The following is a 19,892-nucleotide window of genomic DNA, read 5'->3' on the forward strand; positions in this document are numbered from 1 at the left end:
GGATTTTGTCATTGTGTAGGAATATTAATTCACTCATTTACAAATAATTTATAGAATGCTAGGCTCTGTTCCAATCATTGGGGACACCACAGGAAACAAAACAGACAAATCTCATGGCGTTCGCCTTCTAGTGGTGACACCCTCAGAAACTGCCCTAGAGTGTAGAACACAGGTCATGGTGTGTGAACGGTGCTCAAAAAGGTTTAGTCTGAGGAGGCCTCTAGCACAGGGGCCTGTGCTTAATAGGGCGTCAAATATCTGTTGAATTGAATTGAGCAATCAAGCACAATGATTCAAAGGGCCAGATGAAACCTGATTCCAAGAACAGGTTTAGGAAAGGCTGTAAAGTTGCTGTGCCCTCTGGGAAAGGTCAGAAGTGCCCCCATTTCATTCCAGTGACTTCTGACAGGATATGGGCATAGCTCATGGTGGTGCTGCCTGCTAAGTCAGAAACATCAGGTAGGAGCAAGTTCTTAAATCGCTAGCATGTACCCACTTGCCAGTGTATTTATGGGCTGGACTCAGAATCTAAATCACCTACAAGGCATCTGCACACCCAGGTGCAGAATGGCAGGAAATAACATCTGGTGTCTCCTCACCCAGGACCATATCAGGTAAATGGTTCAGCCTGAGCACTGGTACCAGCTAGATTTGTGAGCATGGGCTAAACTCCTATTTGGAAGTAAAAGCCTGTGGGTAAGAGTTTGAAGTTGTTGGTTATGGTCCTAAATCCACACCTGATGTGACGTTTACACAAATCATTTGAACCTTAATTCTGAGCTCCTCAGTTATTGTGCTTAAGTGTTTATTATGCCCTTCCTGTCTCTTCAGGGCTATCATCAACGCATCTATAAAGTGCTCTGAGATTTTTAGGGAAGAATTACTCCACAGATACCTGTAATAAGAAAATTTTATATTTTTATAAATTTTATATGCAAGTGGATTCTCATGCATGTGTACATTTATACATAATCTTCCCATTATAATAATTTATATTTGTTATAGAAAATTTAAAAAATATAGGAAACTTTTAAGAGGATAAGAAATTATTGTTCTGCCACACAGATAACCACAGTTAATGCTTGAAGTTTTCCTTCCAATTTTTTTCCCAGTATATATGTAATTGTTGTGACTATATTGTATATAATTTTTTATTCTAGGTGTTCCATTTAATACTACAGAATAAGCATTTCTTCTTGATATAAAATTCTTTATTGATCTGGTTTGCTAATGCTGCCATTTGCAAAATACCAGGAAATAGATTGGCTTTTATAAAGAGGGTTTATTTGGTTACACAGTTACAGTCTTAAGGCCATAAAATGTCCAAAATAAGGCATCAACAATACGGTACCGTCACTGAAGGATGGCCATTGTCATCCGGAAAACCTCTGTTAGCTCAGATGGCACGTGGCTGGTGTCCGCTTGCTCCCAGGTTGCGTTTCAAAATGGCATTCTCCAAAATGTTGCTCTTGGGGCGTTTTGTTCTCTCTTAGCTGCAGCTCCTCTTCAAAATGTTATTCTCAGTTGCTCTCCAAAATGTCACTCACAGCTGCTCCAAGTTCCTTCTGTCTGTGAACTCCTTTATATGACTCTAGTGATCTAGGTAACAGCCACCGTGAATGGGCGGGGTAACGCCTCCATGGAAATTGTCCAGTCAGACATTTCACCCACAGTTGATTGAGCCACATCTCTGTGGAAACACTCAGAGAATTCCAGTCTAATCAACACTAATATGTCTGCCCCCACAAGATTGCATCAAAGAACATGTCATTTTGGGGGACATAATACATCCAAACTGGCACATTTATTAACCTCATTTCCAATGCCTGAAAATGCATAATTATCAAACAATAACCAAGCATTGAGCTTAAAGCTGTACAAAACAAAATACCAAAAGCAGGTGCCCTGGTAGGATCTTGAATCCCAAACATCCTAGGTATTTTAGGTGTAACTGATGGTCTTTGTCTGAATCTTTTTCTGTCCCAGCACATCTGAGGGATAGAACTAGGGAGGTTCATGGATGTGTAGAGGATCTCCAGGTAATCTGACTCCCCACCTCCTCCCCATCTTTGAGAATTACTAGTCTAAATTTTCCATCCTTTTTCTCTTCTCTGCTCAGTTACGGGAGAAGCAAGCGTATGTTGAGAAAGTTGAGAAATTGCAGCAGGCCCTTACGCAGCTGCAGTCTGCATGTGAGAAGCGAGAGCAGATGGAGCGTAGACTGCGTACCTGGCTGGAGAGAGAGCTGGATGCACTGAGAACCCAGCAGGTAAGGCACAGGGTGGGGCGTACACATGAATCAGGCATGTTCATTCAGCAGACATCGTGGAGCACCTCTGTGTGTTGGGCACCACAGTCTGCCCTGGGGATTAGGAGGTTCGCTATCCCAAGTGAACCAGCACGTAGATCGAGGGTAGCAGCAGGCAGTCCACTCATTGTGGAGTGATAGACATCCTTGCAGAGAGAAGGTAGTAACCAGCTTGGTGAAAGGGAAGGGGCTACAGATGACTTCAGAGGAGGACATTTGGGCTGGATTTTGAAAGATGAATTTGTTGGGCATTAATGGGGAAAGAACATCAGAGATAGTATAGGAAAAGGATATGTAAAGGAGGGACATAGGAAACAGCATGCGAGTTCAGGACAGCTGGGTGCAGTGACTAGGGCAAGAGAGCCTGATGAGCTGGCTGGTGAGAAGGCAGAGGACAGTTTTGGAGGGCATTTGGTCATGTTTAGAGATTGGACTTTTTCCTATGGTCAACAGAGAGCCAACTACTGGGAGGTTTTTAAGCTGGAGAGGAAGAGGAATGTGGCACAAGGGATCTGGAAAAGAGCCTTGGTGTTGGAGGATGGTCCGGAAGGGTGGATGTTGAAGTCAGGGAGGCCAGCCCAAAGACTGTGCCTGTAGTCCAAGCGAGGTGACGGTGGGAATTGATGGAGAAGTTGAATTTGAGGGCTGTTGAGGGGGTGAAGTTAGTAACAAATGATGATCAGGGAGTTTTTCAGAGGTGAGGGATAGGATGAAGTTCAGGAAGAATTCATAGAATATAATATTCCTTCTGCCTCTCCTACTCCTAGTAACAGCTGTTAATGTAGTTCATAGCACCGAGTAAAACACCCATAGCCCAGGGTCCGTGTATTCCTTGGCAAGGGGAGAAGTCCTACAGGAAAGCTGAGTGGCTACGCTGGGCTCTGTTTCAAGGAGGCCCAAGGCTCCAGAATGAGCCTGGGTTTGTTGCATGTCTTTAGCCAGGGTGGTGGGCAAAGGCCCTTATTTGACTTAAGAGCACAGGCCCTATGAAGGCTGTGCTCTAAACTGGGGTGCCAGGGAAACACAAGGCAGGGCTCTGTGAATTACCTACTGGATAGGGCATAGTAGTTGTGGTTGAAACACTTGAAAACACTTGAAAGCATCCACTCAGGCCAGCTTAGCCCTTGTCCTCTAAACTTTCACATTTGCTGGCACACACCGTTCCCTCTGGGTACATGTACTTGGCTGCCAAAGGAGGTGTTAGTGAGATTACCCAGAAAATTAAGAAACCCACTCCCACCTCCCACCTTCTTGGCTTAGTTGAGACCTCACAAGGAAGGGTGGGTCTGACTCTGGACTTCAGATTTCCTTGCAACCTGTGCCACATACCCTGGCACTTAGGTTGCCTACTCCCTCCGGCTGCTCTCTGTTGCTCTGTTATTGAGGTCTTGGTGCCTGGTACAGTGCTAGGGAAAAGGTAGAGACTTAAAAGTGTTTGGCTGATGCAATAGACACATCTCAATCCTTAGAGCGAAAAGAATGTTCTTTTCCGGTTAATATGCCATCCACACCCTACAGTTAGATTACTTATTCCTTGGATGTTCTACTTTGAGTGCTGTGAAACAGACAGATTAAGAATATGAAGTTAGTGTTATTTGAAATCAGGCCACAGAAGACAGTTCACTGTGTGCACACTGGGACCACACGTGCTCGTGCACATCATTTCCTCCAACCAGCAAAAGCAGCATTCCTGCAATGCCCAAAGCCTTCAGACAGACGTGGGGACACCAGTGGAGGACTGAAATTTCAGAGTTGAGGCTCTGCAGGGAAATGACTTTGCTTGAATTTTGGGTTTGTCTTTGGCAGATGATAGCAGGAGATCCCAGCTGTGGATGGCTGACATGAGACCCAAGGCGGGGGGAGATGATTTTTAGAATTAAACAGAACTTTGATGCTCAACATCTCCTTTAAAAATAATATTACAGTTTTTTGTTTGTTTGTTTTTAATGAGAGTATTACTCTTTCTCCAATAACGTGAAATACACTTTGGAATTTTCCTGTTACTCTTGCCTACTCATTATAAAGATGCAAGATGCGTATTATTTTTAAATTTTCCTTTATACTTCTTTATTTTCCAGTTTTTTCAGTTAGCATGCATTATTTTATAACCAGAAAAGGTAAAAATGTTATTACAAAAAAAATCCAACAAAAAACCTTGAGCTTTTAACTAGTTTCATGTGGCAGAGACTGTAAAGGGTAAAGTTGGGCCAAGCTCAAGCCCCCCCAGGCACATACATGTGGAACCCACAGACTCGTGTGGAAAGCACAGCTCTGCTGGCCCTCAGCACCCTAGAGCATGGGGTCAGCCAAGAAACTTGGCCCTTCCACCGCCTTCAGCCTTGTGCAGCTCGTGCAGATGCCTGCCGCTCAGGAGAGGCTTTCTCAGCCCGTGCCGCACCCTGCTCCTTTGCCCCTGTGTCCGTGAGGTATTATTTGCCCCATGATCCCCTTAGAAAGCATGCTGAGGTCACACAAGAGCAAAGCAACTCCTCCTCTCCACCCTCAACAAAGGAATAAGACCATGTCCCTTATCATATCCTATACATCGTTCTGAACTTTTGAAAGAGGAGCTCAGAGTGCTCATCAGAGAACACACCACAAAAAGGTTCTGCCCTTCGGACTGACCCAAGGCATAGCTGAGCCTCTCCACTCCTGCTGCTTGTCAGCGTGGAGCCCCCAAGCGAGCTCCAGTTACTCTTGAGAGGTGCCCTGGAGCCTTCCAGAGGGGTGGGTCGATTGGGGAGGAGCAGAGTGGCCTGGAATCCTAATTGATACAGAGCGTGGACTCCAGGGTCAAGCCAACCAGCACTGAAGCCCACCTCCTCCTACAGAAAAGTGATCTGCTAGAAAAGTAATTTTTCTGAGCCTCAACTTCCCTGTCTGTAAAATGGGGCAATAAGTTATGCTCACCTCATACTTTTAACTTTAAATAAGAAAATCTGCATAAAGTGCTTATCACAGTTCCTGGCACTTAGTAATTAAGAAAGAACAGCTGTCATTCTTGCTTTCACTATTACCCTCAAAGTCATTTGAAGGCTTGGGGTATTCTTGGTAGCCTCTCCCAAACCCCTCACTTACCCTAATTTTTCCAGTCCCGCTGTAAAAAAGGTTACAGAAGTGTGGCTGATTGAGGATAAGCAGGAGAGAGAAGCTCTCAATAAATAGGCTCTTGTTATTGCACGCAATCTCTCCTCTACCATAGGAGGTAAGGTAATACTTTAGCATCATTGGAAGCTGAGAGGGAAGTGAAAGAAAAATAAAGATAAGAGAATGGAAAAACTGACATTTTAGGAACTCACAATTTAATCTTTTTTGCAAAGAGCTCAAAGTAATTTTCCCATGTCTTATTTGCACAGTAATCCTATGAGGTAGAAGAGGAGTAGAGGAAATATTCCCAATGAGGAAACTGAGGCCCAGAGAAGCTAAGGGACTAGCCCAAGGTCATATAACTAATTAGGGCATTCCCCCATGTGAAGGCAGTTAGGGCAGAGGTTTTGTCTGTCTTGCTCACTGTTGGATCCCTGGCACATGGCACGTGCTCAGTAAATATTTGTCTATTAGCTGAATGGGTAGCACAAGATGTCCTGGCTTACCCTTGATCCATTTTTCTGGCTAGCATACTTTCCCATTAGACTGTGCAGTCTCTGTGGCTTGAATGTTGACATTCTGCATTTATTTAAATATCTCCTAATGACTTGAATCAGGGGGGCGGGGAAGAGTTGTCATGAGCTCATGTGAGGTCAAACGGATTCTGCAAAATAAGGCAGCTTTGATGGCAACGCGAGGGGTTTAGACAGAAAGTGACAAGCATAGATGGCAGCTTAGTGAGACCATGGAAACTTGTTCTTGGAAAGGTTCTAAAAATAGGGGTGCTTCTCATCTTGATGGACTGTCTTTGTCCTCCTGCCTGGCCAAGTAGGGCCAGCGACCTCCTGTGCCACTCAGATGAGGACAGGTGTGTGTCTGCCACTCTATTTGTGGTTAAATGTTTAAATGTTGGTCATTGGAAAGTCACCATTTGCTAGAATAATTTGTATTTGTAGCTGTAAAAAGTTGGATAGAAACATGTTGTTTACAAAAAGCCTGGGAGCCCATTTATTCTTTTCTCTCTGGTAGGATTAGATTCCATCAGAGCAGCTCAGCTGTCCAGCTGTTGCAGGTAATTCACCAATCCTTGTCTTAATCGAGGGCATTATGTGGTTCACATACCTCTCATCTTGCAACCAGCTCTGCACTTAAAATTTATGCTAACTGGAAAACATTAGGGAAACGTGTGTGCCAGGACATAGAATAATGGTTAGGAAATCATTCTCCCCTTGAGTCCCAAGAAGCCTGGCTCAGGTCTGGACAGGGCTCTTCACCCTGAGATGGCCCATCTCTGCCTCTGGCGTGGAATCAGAACCTCCTCAAAACCCCATCATCCCCTAAGTCATGCTGTTTACAGGAAATATTATACCTTAGTTTAAAAAATGTATATGTCTGAAATGTGAATATCCTCAGCTGGCAAGCAATCAGATAAAACAACTATTTCCTATCTTACTGACGTAGATGAAAAAGAAAGGGCTGAAGAACGAGTTTGACTTGCTTTGGAGGTTTTCTGGTAGCACTTGACTTAGTTTAGCACTTGGAAGTTTACTAAATGCTTCCATATGCATTATCTTATTCCATTCTTTTAACAGGCCTCTAAGTGGTGCAGATAATATCTCTGCTTTACAGAAGAGAACGTTGCAGCTGGAAGCAGCCATGTTAGGCTGCCTCACCCCCACTTGCTTCATCTTCACATTTTATCTCCGAGCCTCAGGGGAAACAAATAGAACTGGAATCGCTTCCTTGAACTCAGAAGAAAGTGCCCTAGACCAGGAGGCCAAGACTGAAGTTCCTATTCTTGTGTGGCTCTCACTTACCTGCCGGCATTAGCCAAACCACTTCTTGTTAAGCAAAGATCTAGAGCTGTATAGTAGACAGACCTGGATGTGAATCCCAACCCTTCTACTGATTAGCTGAGAGACCTTGAACAATTTATTTAACCTCTCTGAACCTTAGTTTTCTCATATGTAAAGTTTTCTCACTATTGTCTCTTTTACCGAGTTTCCATGAGAATGAAAGGAGATAGAGGGATTTGGGGTGTGAGGCAGCCCCTGAGTTCAGTTTAGGCATATTGGAGAGGGGAGCAGGGACATGACGGTCGTGTGTGTGAACGTGCTGCTGGATCAGGGTAACCATGAGTCGGTGTGCTTGTTCTGTGTGGATGACTCTGCAGTGGTGGCTTCTGGGTTCTACTTATAGCCTATTTTGAGCATCAAGATGTTATTCTTCCTATTTCTGCAGAAACATGGAAACGGCCAGCCGGCTGGCATGTCGGAATACAACGCTCCAGCCCTCATGGAGCTTGTGAGGGAGAAGGAGGAGCGGATCCTGGCCCTGGAGGCTGACATGACCAAGTGGGAGCAGAAGTACCTGGAGGAGAGCACCATCCGACACTTTGCCATGAACGCCGCAGCCACTGCCGCTGCCGAGAGGTGAGGCCAGCACAGCTCAGGTGCCATAAAAACACAAGACATCCAAGACGTCATCAGGCCCACCCCAGGGAGTGAGGGCAGTTAAAAAAAATGTTTAATGGTCATTGTGCTGGTTGGAGAACAAGAAGTTATAACATTTCTGGAGGATAATTCTTTGGTTCCAAAATCTCACTTCTAGGCATTTATCTTAAGGAACAGGATTTATGTCCAAGGATGTTCATCCCAGTGTTGTTGAAAATAACAATATATTTAAAACAGCCTAGAGTCCAGCAACAGAGAATTTCATTAAATAATTCAACATACAGCCACACAGTGGAATGCTATCTAGTCATTAAGACATTGAGAAAATATAATCTATGATGTTTTTTTAACACCAGGTATGTATCTTAGACCAGACAAGATAGATTTAATCCTCGTAATGGCCCTGAGAGTAGGTACTGTTACCATCTTTATTTTAAGGATGAAGAAAGTGAACCTTATGGAGGTTCAGTGGAGCTGGGTATCAAATTGAGATCTGATGGTAAAGCCTGATTTCTCTTTGAAATTGTTTGCTGCTGCTTTCATTTATTGTATCTGATACTTTATTTCCTTTTTGAGGCCCACAGCTTTATTCTTCCTCTAAAAATTAGCTCAAAATGTGTAAAAATTGACAGGAGTTGCCAAATATTTTGTTAAGTTGTACCGTTATGTGACTGAGCAAGATAGCTTTCCCTTGATTGCTGGATCTCATGTCTCTATTGCTACACATATTTGAGTGGCTGTGGATTGTACCTATCAAGTCCCTTACTGCCTCCAAGCTTGCTTTTTTTTTTCTTTTTTAATGCGATTTTATTGAGATATATTCACAAACCATCCAAAGCCAGTTTGCTTTTTGCCCAAAGTAATATTGGGCTCTTAATTCAGAGTTGTTTGGAATTCACCAAAATTTAGGGTCAATAATTTGGAGGGGGTCCTCAAATTTCAAAGGAGCATCCAAACATATTGAACTTCTTAATGAGGGCTATTATTGGATCATTTGGGATGGTATGGCCTGAACTAAGCCTGAGGGATAAGATAAGGATGCAAACCAGTTGTATAGTCAGTTCCACATTTCCTTGGGACATACTGTGTCTTCTTTGATGCACATGAGAAAGTCTGTTGGAGTGCAGGCATATTTTATAAGCTATTTATGGGCTGTCACTGTCCTTACACAAGTACAGAATAATCCTTAGCAATATGCCCACATATTACTTCCAGGAATCTGGAGAGAAAGCAGGGCCACACAGCGTGGGCAAGGATGTCTCCACTGGGCACCTCAGCACACTTACAACTAGAAAGCGCTTGCAGACTCATGTGGAAAATGAGCATTTTGGAATCATTTTCTAAAACTCAAGTGTTGTATTTACGTGTGTTCATGCTGTGAGGGAACCCACAGTATCCTATTTGAGTGCAACTTTGGGGGTGGAACCAAAGATTTTAGATACACATTGTGCAGTGAAGCTGTGAAATCATGGTCTGAGAGTTGAAGGGAATTTGCAGCCTGCAGTTCAGTTCCTGCACTGAGACTGTACTGGTGAGAACAGTGAAGCCCTCTGGAACGTGTTAATTTTTATGTCATTGAAAATGTTATTTTCAACTTTTTGTTCTCTAAGGTAATAGCTAAGTTACTTCTATATCCTTAGGAATAGAACAGAGCATCATAAAGTTACAGAGGGATTTGGCTTTCTTAGCTAGATTGGTCAAATACACAGATGCCAGTGGTTCCCTGGGCATTTTCCTTCTCAGTGTGATGTTTGATGGTGAGAACACAGGATAGGGAGGGAGGACACCCACGTTCCAGGCTTCTCCCTCTGTTACTGCCTGTGGGCATGTGCTCCTAGACGAGACTTTCTCCGTGTCATCACATCAGATGTGAACTGGAAATTTAAGGCTTGACTGATTAAGAACAGGGAACCTGACCGCTTTCCTCTGGCTGAGGACACTAAAACCCCAATGGCAATGTAAATTTATTATCTTGGAGGGTTGACACAGGGGGCCTACATGTGTCATCATTTTCTCATGATGAGGTCTGAAGCATAGAGCCCTGTGAAGCATAGAGCCCTGTGGTGGGCACAGGGATGGCTGGCAGTGGATGAGTAGAACTAGACAGATCCCAACATAATCACCCACTAACACCATTCCAGGTCCAGCCTTGTCATCCTTCATGCAAGGGAAAAACATCTCCCATCCCCAGAGAATAGAAATTCTCTGGGATTTACCCAGCCCTGTTGTTTTCCTACCCTTCCCTATTTGGAGTCCTGGGTAGATGGGTGGACAAATGGGTGGACAGATGGATGGATGGATGGGGTCCTGTGCTGGTTTGAACATATTATGTCCTCCAGAAAAAGCCATATTCTTTGATGCAATCTTATGGGGCTGACATATTAGTGGGGATTAAGTTGGAATGTTTGGATTAGGTTGTTTGCATGGAGATGCACCCCACCCAACTGTAGGTGATAACTCTGATGAGATCATTTCCATGGAGGTGTGGCCCCGCCCATTCAGGGTGGGCCTTGATCAGTGGAGCCATATAAATGAGCTGACAAACAGAGGGAACTCAGTGTAGCTGAGAGTGACATTTTGAAGAGGAGCTACAGCCAACAGGTCCACTTTGAAGAAAGCACAGGAGCTGCAGATGAGAGACAGCTTGAAGAAGGCTGTTGAAAGCAGACTCTTGCTCCGGAGAAGCTGAGAGAGGACAAGTATCCCAAGTGCAACTAAGAGTGACATTTTTGAGGAACTGCAGCCTAGAGAGGAACGTCCTGGGAGAAAGCCATTTTGAAACCAGAACTTTGGAGTAGATGCCAACCACATGCTTTCCCAGCTAACAGAGGGTTTCCAGACACCATTGGCCACCCTCCAGTGAAGGTACCCAATTGCTGATGTGTTACCTTGGACACTTTATGGCCTTAAGACTGTAACTGTGTAACCAAATAAACCCCCATTTTTAAAAGCCAGTCCGTCTCTGGTGTTTTGCATTCTGGCAGCATTAGCAAACTAGAACAGGTCCCTTTCCACCATCCTCCCTTCCTTCCATCCCTGCTTCCACATATATCTATTGAACATCTCATAATTCTTTGGGAAATTACTCTCCCCTCTATAGACCACCCCTTTCACAGTGTCAGGAGAAAATTAGTTCAGAGAAGCTCATAATTTTAGCTCCAATCTTAATGTTCTTTTCAAAGAAAACTTATAATTTTTGCATTGCTTTTTTGAGAGTAGGGGGAAAGGAAAATGAAGAATTTTGGGAAATTCTTTTGTCTAGAAGCTAAATGCCTGCCAATGAATTGATAAAATTGAATGTTTCTTTTCAGCCATTAGTTTTGTGACATTTCAGTCTTGGTAGATACTTCACATTTATAAGCAATAATTTTTTAATAAAGAAAATTATGTGCACCAACTGGTTTGCCATGTTTATGAACTTGGAGTTCATTGCTCAGAATTTTGAGAGGTTTGGGCTATTTTTTATGTGTGGGAAATGTTTTGCAAATTTTTAGACATTTCATATCAATGTAGTATTTTTTTCAGACTGTTGTCTGTTTGCCTTCTAAGCTGTTTTTATCTGCTTGTGCCTGTTGTCCTTATTTGGTATTATAAACATGAATTTTTTAAATTTGTCTCTGGCTTTAAGCAAATTCTCCAGAAGTAAACTGGTTGAAAATGAGTGTTTCTAGTGACTAATTCCTGTATTGATGATTTTTTGTGCACACTTGGGTGAATTTATAATTTTTTAAGTATTTGTATTAGTTTCCTAGCACCTAAAATAAATACTGTACAAGTCTTAAGGCCATAAAACGTCCAAGGTAACGCATCAACAATTGGGTACCTTCACTGGGGGATGGCCAATGGTGTCTGGAAAATCTGTTAGCTGGGAAGGCATGTGGCTGGCGTCTGCTCCAAGTTCTGGTTTCAAAATGGCTTTCTCCCAGGACGTTCCTCTCTAGGCTTCAGCTTCTCTCCAAACTGTCACTCTCAGTTGCTCTTAGGGCGTTTGTCCTCTCTTAGCTTCTCCGGAGCAAAAGTCTGCTTTCAACGGCCATCTTCAAACTGTCTCTCATCTGCAGCTCTTGTGCTTTCTTCAAAGTATCCCTGTTGGCTGTAGCTCCTCTTCAAAATGTCACTCTCAGCTGCACTGAGTTCCTTCTGTTTGTCAGCTCATTTATATGGCTCCACTGATCAAGGCCCACCCTACATGGGTGGGGCCACACCTCCATGGAAATTATCCAATCAGAGTCATCACCCACAGTTGGGTGGGGCACATCTCCATGGAAACACTCAAAGAATTACAATCTAATTAACACTGATAAGTCTGCCCACACAAGATTAAATCAAAGATAATGGCGTTTGGGGGGACATAATACATTCAAACCAGCACACATCCCAATTGAAACAACCTAACCAGAGGTCCCACCCACAATAGGTTTGCCCCCACGAGAATGGATTAAACAAATATGGCTTTTTCTGGGATACGTATTGGCTCCAAACTACCACACCTATGAAAGAAGGGCCTCTTTTTTGCTGTTTTTGGGTGCTCTATAAAAGTACTTTAAGATTTTAAATATGATTGTATCATTAGAAAAGAAGATGAGAAATATTTGTCTAGATCACTTCTTATTTATCAAGTATTCTTATAATCGGAGGCATTATTGTGCCTTTCAGCCTAAGATACACTTATATCACTCAGATGTTATAGTTATTTTATTTTTCCTAATTGCTGTTAATTAGGAGTAATTAAATTGACAAAACCAGTGACAGAAAGAGTTATTTCTGACTAGTTGTTTTCAGTCAGACACCTACTTCCAGCTAAACTGCTTTTTAATCTATGTTTGTCCCCTCCCCTCACCCTACCCACCTCACTGAGGACAGGACATGTGTTGTTTTCATCCTTATACCCCGTAACCAGCATATTGGTTACTCTGAACCAACCTGAGTCCTAGGCAGGACCCATAAAGCAGGAAGTGTGGTAAATATGAGCCTGAGGGAAGGCTTCAGCTGGGAGTCTCCCTGTCCAAGAGAATCTGTCTGAGTTTAAAATATTTATTGAGCCCCCATTTTACTGTAAAAAACTGAAATGGCTAGTAATAGATGATAAATAGAAATAAAACTTTAATTATAATTGGGATAGTGAGAAAGGACAAATAGGTATGAAAGAGTACAAGCATAGAAAGACCAACAAATATAGTAATAGTAGTTGTAATAATAAAATCCACTCACCAGTAGATTAAATCTGTAGGTAAATGTACATTTTTATTAAATGCCTAATAGCTAAATGCACAATTTTGTTAGTAAAGGGGCAGGGAGTTTTGGTTTTTAAAATTTATTTTGTTTTCCTAAGTACTGCCTTATTTCTATCAAGTTTAGGAAGAAAACTGGCCAGTATTAGGAAAAGGAAAGTGGATGAAGACATTTATGGAGACTTTTATTAGCATGATGTACTCAGACATCTCCCCACAAGCATATGCACCATTTCTGTGTCTTGTCTCATGAGACTGATAACTGAACTGGTGAAGTAGAGATGGAAAACTTTTATCAGCTGATAGGGGTGAGGAGATTTCTGTTCCAATGTGCATGCCAGCTCCTCCATTCTGACTCTTTCTCTGTTTGTGGTGAGCAAAAGCAAGAAGGCTTTCCTGTGACCAGATTGTGTCCTGTGTTGTCAGGGACACCACAATCATCAACCACTCACGGAATGGCAGCTACGGAGAGAGCTCGCTGGAGGCCCGCATCTGGCAGGAGGAGGAAGAGGTGGTGCAGGCCAACAGGAGGTGTCAGGACATGGAGTACACGTAAGGGACAGCATCACTGCCACTCACCCCCGACCCCAAGGGGAGGCCCCAGCACTGCCACACGCCAGCCCCTTCCAGACAGGAGTGCTTCTGCCGTCCTGTTCTAGAACGGCTATGGGCTTGAATTCTCCAGAAATCTCCTCCCCCAAGCTCTGCGCCAGAGAGAAGACAAAGGCTCAAACCTAAGCAAGTGGTTCCTCTCAGCCAAGGGACTGGTGCCTGAAGTCTCCGTGGGATAATTTCTTGTCAGATGCAGTTTTTAAAACGGGGGCTGAGTCTAACGACAAAAGAATTTAGATGCCTTTGTTCTTTATTTAGGTGCTGCAGACTTGTGGAGATTATACGCTGGATAGAGGAAATAGATCATATTCTAAGGGCTCAGAATTTTTGAGCCAAAAGTTATATATTCTAGCCAAAAATAAAGAATTTATTTAGGGAATGCCTTTTTCTCCGTTGTTAAGCTGGTTTCCCAGTAGTCTTTGTGACGTTAAAATGGGCCTGTCCCCCTGACTACCTAAGGTCCCTGGAGCCCTGGGAACCTGAGCCTCTCGCTTTACAGATGTGAAAAGGCTGAGTCTTTGAGTCAGTGAGTTTACTACCAGAGTTGTGAAAAGAACTCAGCTATTTTCTGGTTCTCATTTTTGGACCATTTGGGGGAAAATAATCATTCTATCTTCTACTTTCAATTTTTTCTTCAGAACCTGTCCATATTTTAATTTTTTCTTCAGGAAATAGGAAATTGACTTTAGTTGAAAGCTCACCCTGTTTGAGGCTTCAGACCGTCCATCCTTCTCTGTCATCCCCCGCACTCCCCCGGGATACTGGACCCTCTGATGGTGGTCCCTGAGCCCATCTTAGTCCAGGAGTCCCTGGTGGGGGCCACAGTCCTTCTAAAGATGCCTCCTCAGGACCCCAGAAAGTCCCAGAGTCTCCAGTGCCAGAGAAGGTATACTCTTAATCTACTGCAAAAGATCCATCTTATACAATTTGGAGGTTATAAATGTTTGACGATTTATACTTAACCCTCTGTCCTTGAATTATAAGTAAAGTCCCAGCGACAGTGTGAGGGAAAAATGTTTCAAGTTTTTCTAACCAAATGGCTTTTTATTACAACTTTTTTTTTTTTTAGTATTAAAAATCTCCATGCCAAAATCATAGAGAAGGACGCTATGATTAAGGTCCTTCAGCAGCGATCCCGTAAAGACGCTGGGAAGACAGACTCCTCGAGCCTGCGGCCTGCCCGCTCAGTCCCGTCCATTGCCGCGGCCGCCGGGACCCACTCCCGCCAGACCTCTCTGACCAGCAGCCAGCTGGCTGAAGAGAAGAAGGAAGAGAAGACCTGGAAGGGGAGCATAGGTGAGCCTCACGCCTCCTTCAGCCCAGGACCTGAAAGGCGAGGACTTGCCAGACAGACCGCGGGAGGCAGCCTTCTGTGGTGGGAAGACCCGACACGTGTGGGTGTCCTGGCTCCACTATGGGACATGGGAGCGTCGCTGAATAGCGCTGAGTCTCAGTTTACTCAGCTGTAAATGAGAAAATAACTGACTATACTTTGTGGAAATAAAATGAGATATGTGGAAACACTTTGTAAATCCTAAAGACTACACTACTAGAGTAAGCTGTTAGCCTTGGGCCGGCTCACATCATAATTATTATCCAGTATTATTAGAAGTTGAGGCAACCTGTACAACATAAAATGTTCTCATGGAAGAAGCCCAGAGACATCAGGCCTCTGAATTTGGCTCTGTTCAGACCGATTATATGACCACCCCACGTCTGCTCCCATGTCTAGGAAAGGGGGGCAATGTCTGCCTTGCTTTGCCCTATGGTAAAGGTCCCGAGAAACTCCCAGAGTCTCCTGCAGTATCAGAGAAAGTTCACCCTTTTGATCTACTACAAAAGATCCATCTTTTACAATTTGTAGCTTGTAGGTGTTTGACAACTTAAACTTAACCCTCCATCCTTGAATTGTAATTAAAGTCCCAGGGGCAGTGTGAGATGATGTTTCAAGTTTCTCTAACTATGGGGTTGTAAATGAGAGCAAAATGAGATCATGGGTGAGAAAGTACTTTGGAAGATGTACTCCCAAATATAAGGGATTGGTGGTGGTTTTTGTTGTGACACAGGCAGGAAGAATCTTAAGGAAAATTCAGCAAGTGTGGTCTTAGCCATGAATGGTTTTCCTGGGGCGAGGGTGGGCTGGTTGCCTGACGGGCCTGGTGGGATCTGGAGAGGAAGCCGGCAAAGCCAGCCCTGCATGCAGGCAGCATTCCCAGACACCATCCTCCTCCGCTCTCTTCCTACGGTCTCTGGCAACTCCAGGGGTCTGGCCCTTCTTTGATGCTTTTCCTGGGTCAGCATGTGTTTTGTTTCTGTGTGGAGCTGAGAGCCAGATTTCCTCAGTCCAGACCCCAGAGGAGCCTGGCTGCTTCGTGCTAGAGGGGATAAGAGCATTGAGTATAAACCCAACAGAGTTGGGGGTATCAAAGGCTCCCAGCAGAATCCCTGTTTGAAGTCCCTCCGCAGGGTCACTTCAGCAGCCCCAGCCCTGAAAGGAAATGCACTTCAGAGAGGACGTGTATGGACAGCAGCTGCAATCATCAAAGACTCTTCCGAGGACTCTCCCTGCCGTTAGAGAGCCTGGAAGGCAATGCTCAGACAGGCATAGCTAAGGAGTTTAAAAATGTGTTTGGCCATGATGGAAACCTCCCCGGGAGCAGCATGTGACATCCCGCCAGGCAGGCAGTTCTCTGGTGTCTGGGCCCCTAACTCCCAAACATTTGGCATGTCTAAGCCAGGGTGGGGGCTGAGGGCCTGGGTCTGCAGGAGGGTTCCTGCACCCTCTTGCCCTGGTGTTTCTCCCCATTTTTGTGGAGGTTCCTACCTTGTTCGGTGTCCACGTGTCTCAGAACAGGGATGGAGCACTCTGTGAGGGGCAGACACACACATTCACAGGTCACTGCACAGCTCCCAAAATGCTTTTGCCATTTCTTTCCTGATGGGCTCTTCACAAAGGTGGAGGTGACACAATATACCTTCCTGGTTGCACAGGGGCTCCCGGGTAAGGAGTCACTGGCCAGTATGTATTCAGCCTGTCACCCCTGCAAAAACAACCTTGTCAGAGTAGGGAGTTTCTACAGGCGGTGGGGTAATGTAGAAAGACACAGGTTGGACTTGAAGTCAGGCACAGCTGGGTTGGAGTTCCATTCCTAGCACGTCTTAGTTGTAAGAGGGTGAGATGTTAGTTTTTGAGCTTCCATTTCCTTATCTGTAGGAAAGGATAACAAGAGGACCTACCTCAGAAGTGTTGTGGAATGTACAATGAGATGATGTGTGGGAAGCACCCAGCACAAAGACTCACGACTCAAAGTGTGGTCCATAGGCCAGCAGGACCACTTCACCTGGGAGCTTGTTAGAAATGCAGACTCTCAGGCCCCACCCCACTGAACCAGGATCTTCATTTTAACAAGATATCCAAGCAATTGGCAAGCACATTGTCTTTTTGAGATGCACTGCTATAGACAGTCGATCTGCTTGGAGATGCATTATGAATGTGCCTCAGCAAGGACATTTCACGAATTGCTGGTAGTTGATGAGACAGACAGACAAATACTTGATTGTGTTCATCACATTTGCTATAGACTAGTGTTCCAGAGTGCTGGGACTTTTCTGAATGTATGCCATATGAAATGAAAAAGTTACTCTCCTGTCCAACTTTGCAGCAAGATATTGAGGAGAGTGGACACCACGGCCCATCCTTCCTCCTTTTTTCCATAGCCAGCACACCCCCTCCTCACCCCGGCCTCCCTAATTCTGGGGCAGGGGGGAAGGAGAGGGCTAAGGGCTGGCTTCCTGCTTCTTGGCTCTGCAGCTCTTCTCTGCAGGGATCTCTTATGGGTACAGTAATGGGTACAGCTCAGCTATTACCCAGACCAGGGGGCATGCTTGTTTTTGAACCCAGGCCTGCAGGAGACCATGTCCACTCCCAAGAGTGGGGCTGGAATTGTGGAATATTGTCAAGTGCAGCAGACCAACTGGAAAATATCCAGGACCAAGGAGGCCTTTTAATTTTTCTTAAGCATACAACCACTGCTTAAGGCCAGCCCTCACAGACCTCATTAGATGAAGCAGCCTTGTCTCCAGAAAGCTTTGCAGGCATCCACTCCTCTGTGCACTGGCTATTAGATAGCTTTTCTCTGTTCTTCCATACAACCCGTGTATAATTTTATCCCACGGTTCATCACATTATATTATATACAGTTGACTTGTCAGATCCCCACCTCCGCCCCCAACCCCCCCCAAAAAAAAAAAAAAAAACTATGTTTTTTCAGGGAGGGAATAGATCTTTCATTTTGTATTCTCTCGGTGCTTATCATTTTACCAGGCACATAATAAGTACTTATTAAATGATCGGTGTATGAATCAATGAATGAGTGAAGGAAATGATCATTTCAGTCAAGAAGGAAATTATTTCCAAGACTAGTTTTAAAAAAAAAAAAAAAAATGGCATTAAAAGCTGTTCTCATTCTGCCCGCAGGATTGCTGTTGGGGAAGGAGCACCACGAACATGCCTCGACCCCTGTGCTGCCAACCCCCCCTGCCTCAGCACCGTCACCTACGGCTTCTGCGGTATCAGCCAGCAGCACCCATGCCAAGACAGGCAGCAAGGACAGCAGCACCCAGACGGACAAGAGCGCCGAGCTCTTCTGGCCTGGCATGGTCTCCTTCCCCAACCGCTGCAGGCTGAGTGCTACCCCTTCCAACAGCCCTGTCCTCAAACACCCAGCGGCCAAAGGGGCTGGAGAGAAGCTGGGTAGGTGGCTCCCCACCTCTTGAAAATCATAACACTCTCTAGCTTCAGAGAGGGAGTCTTTTGTTGAGCCAGAGAAGGAGCTGGAGCACCAATCAGTTCTCACATTGTTTTAATATGATTATGGTTACCCTAATGCACTTTGTCTGCATGTGCTCTTTATTATTCTGAGAATAAAATTTTCGGAGGCCTTCCTAATTTATTACCATTTAAAATGAACACACAGCTTGAATCTACCCTGTTAACATATGCTTTATAACTAAATCTTTCCCAGAACAGGGGGAAATGTACCCTCAGAGGGATGTTGGAAATCAGTTCTGTTCTAGTTTGCTAATTCTGCTGGAATGCAAAACACCAGAAATGGACTGGGTTTTATAAAGGGGGTTTATTTGGTTACACAGTTACAGTCTTAAGGCCATAAAGTGTCCAAGGTAACACATCAGCAACCGGGTACCTTCACTGGAGGATGGCCAATGGTATCTGGAAAACCTGTTAGCTGGGAAGGCACGTGGCTGGCGTCTGCTCCAAAGTTCTGGTTTCAAAATGGCTTTCTCCCAGGACGTTCCTCTCTAGGCTGCAGTTCCTCAAAAATGTCACTCTTAGTTGCCCTTTGGATATTTGTTCTCTCTCAGCTTCTCTGGAGCAAGAGTCTGCTTTCAACGGCCGTCTTCAAACTGTCTCTCATCTGCAGCTCCTGTCCTTTCTTCAAAATGTCCCTCTTGGCTGTAGCTCCTCTTCAAAAGTTCACTCTCAGCTGCACTGAGTTTCTTCTGTTATGTGAGCTCATTTATATGGCTCCACTGATCAAGGCCCACCCTGAATGGGTGGGGCCATGCCCCCATGGGAATATCTCATCATAGTTATCACCCACAGGTGGGTGGGGCACATTCCATGGAAACACTCAAAGAATTACAATCTAATTAACACTGATAGTTCTGCCCACACAAGATTACATCAAAGATAATGGCGTTTGGGGGACATAATACATTCAAACTGGCACGGGTTCCCTCCAGTGTGTTTGGGAGCTAGCCTTGGGCACTGTACATCAGAGACACCAGGTACTTGGTCACTGCCCCAAAGACGGTTACAGAGCTGGGATTCTGGGTTCAGGGGAGTAAGTCCTGATGGATGGAGAAGGGGTAGATTCTGTGCTCAGCAGGTTAACCTCTCACACAGCCCTTGGGCCGTTGTTTATGAGTTGTTTTAAAATGTTTAAGGGAAGAGAGTTTGGGAGGAATGAGCTTTGTGATGGGTTCAGGAGTGTCCAGAGAAAGGGTGTATTTGGCTTGGGACTGGTCATCATCCCAGGGATAGCCCCATTTTTAGGAGTTCTTTTGAGGAGGGGAGGGCTGTTTGGGGCATTAACTGTTTCCTCCAAGATGCTCTTTATTTTTGCCCTCCAAAATGGACAAGTAATTACTGTGTTGTCATTTTTTGGAGATTTAGTTCTT

The 19,892-nt window shown here is 44.5% G+C and overlaps 1 protein-coding gene across 1 annotated transcript in view; it reads left to right on the plus strand.

Moving 5' to 3' along the window:
- Positions 1-19,892, plus strand: part of AMOTL1 (angiomotin like 1) — a 96,821-nt gene that overhangs the window by 70,590 nt on the left and 6,339 nt on the right. The window contains exons 7-11 of the mRNA XM_037841159.1: positions 2,120-2,269; positions 7,637-7,827; positions 13,506-13,631; positions 14,761-14,987; positions 18,169-18,444. Coding sequence (XP_037697087.1) covers positions 2,120-2,269; positions 7,637-7,827; positions 13,506-13,631; positions 14,761-14,987; positions 18,169-18,444 — 970 coding nt within the window. The remainder of the gene's footprint in view (positions 1-2,119; positions 2,270-7,636; positions 7,828-13,505; positions 13,632-14,760; positions 14,988-18,168; positions 18,445-19,892) is intronic.

This window comes from Choloepus didactylus, chromosome 6 (genome assembly GCF_015220235.1).
Source record: "Choloepus didactylus isolate mChoDid1 chromosome 6, mChoDid1.pri, whole genome shotgun sequence".
In the NCBI taxonomy this organism is placed as follows: Eukaryota; Metazoa; Chordata; class Mammalia; order Pilosa; family Megalonychidae; genus Choloepus; species Choloepus didactylus.